The sequence below is a fragment of the Aquila chrysaetos genome, chromosome 19 (assembly GCF_900496995.4).
Source record: "Aquila chrysaetos chrysaetos chromosome 19, bAquChr1.4, whole genome shotgun sequence".
Taxonomy (NCBI): Eukaryota; Metazoa; Chordata; class Aves; order Accipitriformes; family Accipitridae; genus Aquila; species Aquila chrysaetos.
This window is the reverse complement of record NC_044022.1, coordinates 9,735,450-9,745,013: the sequence shown is the minus strand read 5'-3', so window position 1 is coordinate 9,745,013 and position 9,564 is coordinate 9,735,450. Positions and strand designations below refer to the sequence as shown.

Below are 9,564 nucleotides of genomic sequence, written 5' to 3'. Positions count from 1 at the left end.
TTCTCTGATGTTTAGAAATCGCCTGATTTTTATCTTGAATGTATTAACGGCCAGTTCATACCCGTTCGCTCTTGAAGAAGGCACCCGCGATACACTTAGCCTTGGTAAGGCAAGTTTTTGCAAATCCCCCTCCGTGCCTGTGATACCTGTTACAATTTGGTACGAGGGTCCCTGGCATTTCTTAGCTCCCGCAGAGTCACATCGGCCTCGCGGGAAACGGACGGGTGCGCCGGCTGTGAGGAGAGACGGGCGCCCGGGTGGCCGTGGGGGACTGGGGTGCCGTGCGGGAGCCTGGCGTCCAGGGCGCGGTACCGATGCGAACGCGGCGGACTGGCGGTGGGTGCACGCCGCAGCCGGGAGGCGAAGGCGCTGGAGGTAGCCGGGGGGGGGGGGGGTCACTGGACGCGGGCGCTCCGGCCGTGGCGTGTCTGCGTGCGGATGTGGACGCGGGGCCGGGGCCGGCCGCGGCAGACGGGGATGGGGACGGCCGGTACCGTGGGGTGTGTTGGGGGGAGGCGGGTACGGGCCGGTCTCCGCGTCCGGGGACGCGAAGAGCGGGGCGGGGGGGGGGGGGGGGTGTGTGCGCGCATGAGGCGGGCAGGGAAGGGACGGGGGCTGCGGGACCGCTGCGGGGGCCGGCGCGATGCGGGGGCCGGCCGCGCCGGCGGCAGCGCGGGGGGCGCCGAGGGTGCGGGCGGCGGCGGGACCCCGGGGGGGCCGCCGGTGCCCGCGAGGCCCGGGCGGGGGCCGCCCCCGCCGCTCCCGCCGCCGGCGCGGGGCCGTGCGGGGCGGCGGCGAGCGGGCCCGGCCGCGCTGCCTGACGTCACCGGCCGGGGCGGCTATAGGCTGCGGGCGGCGCTCCCCGAAGCGGCGGCGGCTCCGCTCTGCGCGCTCACTCCGCGCTGCCGCAGCCCCCAGCGCCCGCGGCGCCCGGGCGCTCCCTCCGCCGGCGCAGGTAAGGGGCTCCGGGGCGAGCACCGGCACCGCGGCGCGGGTCCCCGCCCGGCGTCGGCAGCCTGCCCGCGCCGGGGTGCGGCGGTCTGGCAGCCGGGCCGCCGCTCGCTCCCTCCCTTCCCGCGGCAACTAGTTGGGATGAGCGGCCGGGCGGTGCCTCCCGGGGCGCCGAGTAATTTGCGAAGTCGGTGCGGCGGCGGAACGCCCCGTCCCCGTCCGCGTCCCGCCAGCCCTCTGCCGCCCGCCGGCGGGGAGCCGGGGCCGCTCGGAGCGCTGCCGTGGCGGGGCGCAGGGAGGAGGCTGCCGCAGCCGCCGGCGCGGTGTTTTGGGGAGGGGGGAGCTGCGCAGGGTGGGTGCCCCGGAGCGCTGATGTGTCCGGATCCCGTTGCAGGCTGCTCTGTCACTTTAGAGCGAGGACGAGGCTGAGCCGGCAGCATCCCGGGCATTTCCAGCGAGCGCCCGCCAGCAGCCCGGCACCGACTGCAATTTAGGCGTCTTCAGAGAGGGGAGGAAGATCCTCGTCTTCCGAAGCCTCCTCAATGAGTGCCAAGCTCTCCAAGGAGTTTAGGCTGTCCCTGCCACCTTGTCTCCTGAACAGGACATCGTCTGCCACCTTAAACACCAGCAGCACCTGCATCACGCAAGTGGGTCAACTCTTCCAGTCCTTCTCATCCACCCTGGTTTTAATTGTCCTGGTCACCCTCATCTTCTGCCTGATCCTCCTCTCCCTCACCACCTTCCATATCCACAAGAGGAAGATGAAGAAGCGGAAAATGCAAAAGGCTCAGGAGGAGTATGAACGGGACCACTGCACCCGCAGCAGCGGTAGCAGCAGCCAGCACCCTGGGACGGGGGTGCAGGGAGAGGCACCCCAAGGAAGAGACAGCCGGCTGGGAAGACCCCCCCAGGACTCGGAGATCCAGCGCCCCTCTCCCTCGGCAGCCCCGAGCTCTCAGCAAGCACGGGCTTGTTTGGACACAGCTGGTGCGGGGCTCCTGCACACGGTGATTTTGTCATGATGGTTTGGGGGAGACCTCGCGAAGGCGCTGGTTGGTGTTTGTAAATACCCGAGTGATTATTCTAGTCCCCGAAGAAGAAGAAAACATTGCTAATTCAAATGAACGAACAAGCCCATGATCCAAGCGCATGACAGATTACATTGCGTTTCTCATTGACTGTGCGAGGAAAAGATGCGTCTTTTTACCAGAGAAGGAGCTGCACACAGCTACCAAATATCAAGTCGTCCACCTGGAGGAGAGGGTCAGGGGTGGGGGAGTCCCTTTTCCTTGGACAACATTATCCCAAGGACCGGGACGATCCCCCTCTCTCGGGATTCCCACTGCACCCTGTGTCACCATTGCATGGCTGGGCTGGGGCGTGGGTGAGTGGCGGGCGGGGAGAAGCAGGTCTGGCGGGTGCCTTGGGACCCCCTGTCCCCTTGGAGCAGAGCGACAGTCCACCCTGGTCTCTCCTTCTGTGCTAGGACCTATGCCCCTGTCCCACCCTCTTGCTCCTTTCCAAGACTGTATATTGTTTTGTGTAGAAATGGCCACCCCCAGTTGGGCTTAACTGCAAGTGCCCTCCAGCCCCATGGTCCCGTGCCCCCCAGCTGCAGCGCTGAGCATCCCACTGTCTGGGGGGATGGAGCCAGCTGTCTGCACAGGGCGATGCCTGAGCTCTCCTCTCCCCTCAGCTCCCTTCATTTTCAAACGCGCTCCCCCCCATCCCCATCCCCATCCCCATCCCCATGCCATGAAACCTGAAACCCAAACCCAGTACAGTTTTGTGTGGCAGGGAGAGGTGATGTGCAGTAACTTGCCCATCCTCTCCCAGGGGAGGGTGTCCTTGTACCTCCTGTTAGTCCTGAAACAAATCCAGTTCTGCACCAGGCACCCCGCACTGAACGCCTGTGTTTACAGCTTCGCCTCCCAGCAAGGAATCCTGCAGCAGTACAGAGCTGGCTTCTACTTTTTTAGGCTGATACATATTTTTAACCCTCCTAATCTAGTAGACAGTTAGGGACAGACAACACTTAATTTTCTCCCCTTTCCCCTCTTGGGGAACAAACCACACAATTGTGCAAAATGTCCTCTCCTAAACCCTGGCAAATATTTATTTCAGAACTGGCTGGTGTAGTTTCTCCCTAGCTAGCACCAGGAGTTTTTTGTCTGTGGATGGGAGGTGTGAGTGGCTGCTAGTACTGTGTGTGTTGGAGGAAGCAGCGTTGGGTACAGAAAATGCGGCTCTGCTTAGTGATTAAATCAATGACCATTACTTGAAGGTGCCTTAACAGAGTGCCATATCCAAACTTTGAAACATCTAATATGATATCATAGCAGAGGCAGCCCTCTACTGTGCATATTAACATCTAAAAAATACAGCAAAGAAAAGTGATCCTGAGGGATTTCTTCTTTTTTTTTTTTTTTTTTCTTTCTTTCTTTCTATCCTGGCATTCAAAGTGATCTGAGGAGATAGTAATAGTCCACAGCTTTTAATATTTTGTATCCACTTATTCCCTTTCTGCTGTACTCTGCTTCCCATGGTGGCTGTTAGGCTAGAAAAATCCCAGGCACACGCACCAGGAGGTCTGGGGCCCTAAGCCGGGAGTGAATGCCATTAACCAATTTAAAATGGGGAATGAGGGTGGCAGAAGTGCTCCATAATCCTCCAGTAGCCCCAAAATGCAGAGGTTTCAGGGCAGTGTTTCTGTTATCCAGTTTTATCCCATTCCAATCTTGCCTGGTCTGACTGGAAATTGCTGTTGAGTTTGGATCCGTGCCTCCAGTATTTTAGGCAAGTACTGTATCACCCAGCTCAAGGAGCTGCTCCACCAGCTGAGGTTAGTGTGGCAAGCGTACCTGCGACCAAGTGGTGTTTTGCACATTGCAGTTTGATGGGAGCGATGGCTGACTCTCACCGCCAGCCGGTATGATCGGATGTTAATGGCTACTTCGTTGTTGCTGGGCAAGGAAATTGGCTTTGTTTTGTTTCCCCTAATAAAGGATGCATGAACTTTTGTGTTTAACCTCCTTATGCAACTGCAGCACAGTATTGCACCACAGGGAATAGATTTAGGACAGTGAAGAGTGTTCAGTAATGGAGCTTCCTGATCGTTGATCTCCACTAAATAGAGAGATATTACTTTCCCCTTTATTTTGTGCCTTTAAAAAAAAAAAAAAAAAACAAGAAAAAACAACAGTGTATGATTTTGAGTTTTATAAAAGCAATAAGATGTTCAAATCACTCCAGTGCATTTCTGGTTGATGATTCCACTTCTTTAGTGTCTGAAGTCAGATACTCTTCCTTCTGCCTTATGCACTCAAGGCATGCAATAATTCCCCAGAAGTGTACTGCTTGTCACATCTCATTGCAGTTATAAAATTGCCCTATTTTTGAAGAAAAAAAGAAGGATGGAGAGATAGATATATATATCTTTATATATATTATGGATATACAGGTATATATATTATTTATATAATCTCATGACACTAAAAGTAGTTGCAAAAATGTAACTGGAATTAAAATATGTTATCATGTAAAACTCTATCCTCTGTTAATTAGCTTTGATTTAATATTTTAATATCTCTGTATTTATGTAAATCTGTGTAAATTATGTGGTCTATAAGTAAAATTTCATACTGACTTTAATTTTCTCAAAACTGTGAGCTTCTTGTGGTGTCATTTAAGGTTTTTTTTTATTTCTAAAGTTAAATTATACAAGATATAAGAAGTTATAAATTCCTATTATCACCCAGAAATACTGCAATAAGGTTCACGCGTACTCCCAATACACGATCCTGTCTTGAAGTATTGCAAGCTTATGAGGTTTAATTGAATGGTCTCAGGAGATCTAGCTGATACAAGCAGGACATGTAGGCTTTCATTTTCATGAAACAATAAGCAATCTAGGGAATAGATGTGGATTTTTAAAACAGAGTTTATGCTTGGAGGTTCTGTCAAATCAATTGCTGCAAAACCCTACAGCTACAGCTAAACTTCTGCACTTAGCATTCAGTATTAATAAGGCTGATGCTTCTTTCCCCTCCCCCCTCCTACTTAAACTAGAAAAGTGTAGGAAATTGTTCATATTTCTAAAGCATACATTTTCAGCTAACTGTGAAACTGCCCAAAGGGTTTTGAATATACATATTTTATGCAAGTGTAATATCTATGTATCTGTATCCATATATTTAAATATTTTTTGTGTAACCTTTTCTACGATATTTGATAGCGATGCTGGGTAAATGCTTGTACCATTCTCGTACGTAAAGAAGGATTTATACCCTCTTGATGTGGACATTCTTTTTCCTGTGAATTTGCACTGGTTTCGGCAAGTTATGATGGAGACCTGGCAGCTGAGTGCTGACTGCTGGAAGAACAGACAGTCTTCTCTCTGTTAAGGGGCACATCTTCCAGCTGGATTTTCCTGGTTTGGAATTGGAGCCGGTTGCCCACTAGCATCCTGCATGTGTAAGAATAAGAAGTGCTGTGGCGCTGAACAGTTCCTGGCCAGTGCAGCCGTCATCCCGTGGAAGAAGCACGACAGCAGTGACTTGTTTTGTAGATCCTAGTGAAAACAGAGAGCCTGCCGGGCGGTGTGGTGGCAGCGCTGGGGCTGGATCGGAGAGTAGGCGATGCCTCGTCCTGTGTTCCCATCCTCAGAGCCTGCTGCTGCCCTGGGGCTTCGTCCAGCTCCTGCTGGCATCAACAGCAGTGGCTTCCACTGACTGTCAAGGGACTTGGATCCCGCCTGTAGTCCACACAGAGGGTGACAGCTCTCCACATCACCACCGCTGGCCCTGCTCCTCACTCGTCCTGGCAGCCTCCGAGGGGATGGAGACCACTGCATCCCACGAGGGCTGGGATGCTTCAGCCCGGCAGCACTGGGGAACCTGCTCTGCTGCTGTCAGCTCTGCTTCTATAGACTGAGGCGTTTAGGTTTCCACATGGATCCTATGTGGGTTGTGGACAGGGAATGTCATTTCATTAAAATGTGTCATTCCAGCATTTTTTTTTCTGTGGAAGTTTGTTTACTGCAAATGTAGTCTCAGATGAAATTTGCAGGCTCTCCATCCAGACATGTTTTAGCTTTTGATACATCTCTCTCAGACATATATCTGTATATATAGATATATATCTTGAAAGAAATGCTGGACAAAAAGCAAAGAACAGAGACTCCACATTATAGAAAACTGTCCTATGACTAAAAAATCTTTTTTTTTCTTTTATTTTTAATTAATTTTAAAGGCTACTGTCTTTAATGTAAATAGCAAGTTACTATGTGATTAACATTTTCCATAGCATTTCTGAGTAGTTGCTATCTTGTTTCTGGAAAGCTATGTCCAGTGTTATGAAGCAACTGTGCTTTTCTTCTTCTATTGTTATGAATATGAGTGCAACTTTTATGTAGGGAGGAAAAAGAACATGATTTGACTCTTTAGACAGGACTGAATTATTTTAAATCCAGTCATAGGACTTGGTTGCTTTTTTTTCTTTCTAGTGGTTATTCTCTCTGCACGTTTGTATTTTTTCTATGGGTACTTGAAACCCTACATTTTAATAAGTATGCAAGATATGAAGGGAAACACAAAAAATGAAGTAGAAAACATTCTTTTTCCTCTTTTGTGTAAATAGCAAAATTTATAACGACTTAGATACCATTTCATTACCTTTCTCATCTATATAGAAGTTGGCATGACTCATATACAAACCTTTAATAACTCTTTCATTTATGTTAAAAATTAGAACTGCATTTATCCAGGACTGACTCTGTCATCTCTTTCTGGTATCTAACTCTTTTTTTCCCTGAAGCCAAGTTTTCCATCTGATCACTAAATAAATTTCTAGTAGAACAGAGCCTCCTTCTGTTTTTAGTCTTTTACATGTAGGTCTCTGGTCTGAATCCAGCCGAACTCAATAGTGTAGAAAGTGAGTTACAAACTTGTAAAAAGAGCCTTGAGGAGAGAGGTGACTGTCTGTCAAGCAAACAGGTGAAATGCCTGGCAATGGTGATAGTTAGCTTTCCCGTTTGGAGTTGTGGAAGTGAAGCCTCCCCATCCACTGGATGGACCTGGGTGGAAGGCAATGCATTCCAGCCACAGCAGAGACAAGTATTAATGACCTTCCTGATACCGTTGCTCTAAAACATCATTTTCTATATGCCACTAGATCTCATTTCTGTAAATTATATGAACTATATTTCTTATTCAAATCAAAGAAGTTTTCATTGCTTCATTGGTACTATATGTTCTCTGTGGATAACTAGAAGATTCATTTTCCAACCCTTTTAACCCAATACCTCCACAAGCATCAATTTTGTATGAGTTAGGAAATAAATAAATATTTGGATCAGAACACTGTCAGTAAAAATTGCCTTTATTTACATAATCTGGTGTTCCAGTTGGCTTTTCTTTGTTGTTTTCTTCCTTGAAATGGAGCAATATAATCTGTTCATTATTTTACTTTTCTAAAGAGGACAAAAAATGTGAAGCAAGCACTGCAAAATACACATATACAAATGGGAAGAGATTTCACATTGTATAGCAGAACAAAATCATGTAGGTTTTGTTGGTTTCATAGTAATTCTTTGTCCTCTGTTTTTCAGACCCCCTCCAATCAAGCAAAGTTTTTACCTAAAATCTTCTGAAAAAACTCACATATAGCAGGTAGATTGCCTTTCTTTTACAGTTTTAGCTTTGCTTACTACACAGTCAATGACAAAGTACAGGTTAAAACTTTTCAAACATCTTGTAATCTAAAAATAATAAAGTATCCCAGGGGATTACAAGTACTGGAAATAAGGGGTAAGTATAGAAGGTTGGAATGGAGAAAATATTAGCTCTATAATACAACAAAAGCAGCATGTGCTGGAGGATGAATTCATGATTGTAAACGAGCGCCTTTACATTTTATTCCTGGCTCTGTCACTCACATGTTGTGAGGCTCTCAGCTTCCAAGCTATTTATGTAGTAAGCGATATATAACTTATCTATTAAACAAAGACATGGAACATGCAAATATACAGCCCTGAAATGAATAAATTAAGCGTCATGTACATTACAAAAATACTGATACCGTAATACAAATTAAAAGAGCCTTTATGCTAAACACCTGGCTTGGATTATTCAAGTGCTTACATTTGGCAGCAAGGTCCAAATGGTACGCTGCACAGCTGGGAGACGGATGGATGGGCAAGATGCTTGAACAGTCACACTGAGAGGCTCAATTTAATTTTTAAGTTGAAGTGGAATACGTGTTATGAAGGAGAGCCAAGACAACTGATGTTTATTTTACCATTTCATCACTCATAACACTGTTTTTCAATGCAGAAAACAGCCTTGTGTGGTTTTGAGCAGAGTGCTGACTAAGGTAATAAGAATATTTGAAAAGACAATTCTTGGGAGTAAACCCATCACTAATGAAATTCATGGCAAAACCTCCCTGAATTCAGTGGGGCCTGGACTATGCTCAAGATGACACCAGATCTCACTCCCTGCGGGCTGTCCATCCCTTGCCGGTGTAATCAGACTTTTGATTGCTGCAGTTAGTATTTCTGGGGCATGTGGATTTCTCTTGTGTTTTGACTCACAGTCTGTACCCAGCTCCTCTAGGGGACAGCTTGGGAACACCTGGGGTTACCTACGTGTGACATGTTGGGCTTTCCATAGGATGGACTATGTTGGCCAGGCTTGTTTCTTCCTTCCGATGGGTAATATCAGCCTATCTCTGACATTAGAAAATATCTCTCTTTAAGTCATTAGTTGGTTTGATTTCTGCAAAGATACTGTAGGACTTTGCCCTCATCTTGATCCAGCATTGTCATGCATTTACCCATAGCCCAACCATATTGATATGGTATCAAAATCTCTGCGACAAGGCAGAAGCTTTTGAGAACGTGCTGGACTTCAAACAGTCTGAGAAATCGCAGCATGCTTCCTGACATGGTCCATTGGCTCTTGAACAACATCACATTTCCTGATTAAGCTGCCAGACATAGACCACAGGCTGAAACTGCTGAGAAATCATCATTCTTTCATATCAAGAACATCACTGTAAGGAAAAACATCAGTTACTACAGAGGGGAGAGTAAATAAATGAGAGGATGTGGTGATAATATGGGTATTAATATGTAAATATATATGTAAAACCTGTGAGACAGACAAGATCAACTGAATGTCTAGTAATGGCTGACCACCCAGTCCACATTTTCTTCTTTTAAATCAGATTATCACAATCCATTCTTTTATCTGTGGTCTTTAATGCTATTAGACAGGTGCTTTTACTTTGCTCCTCAGCTAGAAAAATCAGTCAGTGAGCCTCTGCTTCTCGATGAACTCCAGCTGAACAGTTTAAAGTCTGTTTGTTTTCATTACAGAAATACAGTTTCTATTAAACCATCCTTTTGACAGGCCTCAGCAATAGCATAGGAGAGCCTTCACTTCCAGCACATGTGTTAGAGCTTGTTCAATCTGGCAACAGCAATGTGTAAAGGAGGACAGCTGTCCAGATAATCGTATGGGGTCACTGCAAAAATCTGTAAACAATGATTGCATTTGAACTGAAAGCAAGAAACATGTAAACCCTGAGACAGCCATGACTTTTTACCTATCT

The 9,564-nt window shown here is 47.5% G+C and overlaps 1 protein-coding gene across 1 annotated transcript; it reads left to right on the top strand.

Annotated features, from left to right (window-relative positions):
* The first annotated feature begins 834 nt into the window (after positions 1 to 834).
* On the top strand, positions 835 to 4,152 carry C19H11orf87 (chromosome 19 C11orf87 homolog). The gene is made up of 2 exons (XM_030043056.2): positions 835 to 955; positions 1,346 to 4,152. The coding sequence occupies exon 2, from the start codon at positions 1,494 to 1,496 to the stop codon at positions 1,971 to 1,973; it is 480 nt and encodes a 159-aa protein (XP_029898916.1). The 5' UTR covers positions 835 to 955; positions 1,346 to 1,493; the 3' UTR covers positions 1,974 to 4,152.
* Positions 4,153 to 9,564: the final 5,412 nt, after the last annotated feature.

Coding starts and splice junctions, on each gene's coding strand:
- C19H11orf87 (XM_030043056.2), top strand. CDS start 1,494: ATGAGTGCCAAGCTCTCCAAGGAGTTTAGGCTGTCCCTGCCACCTTGT.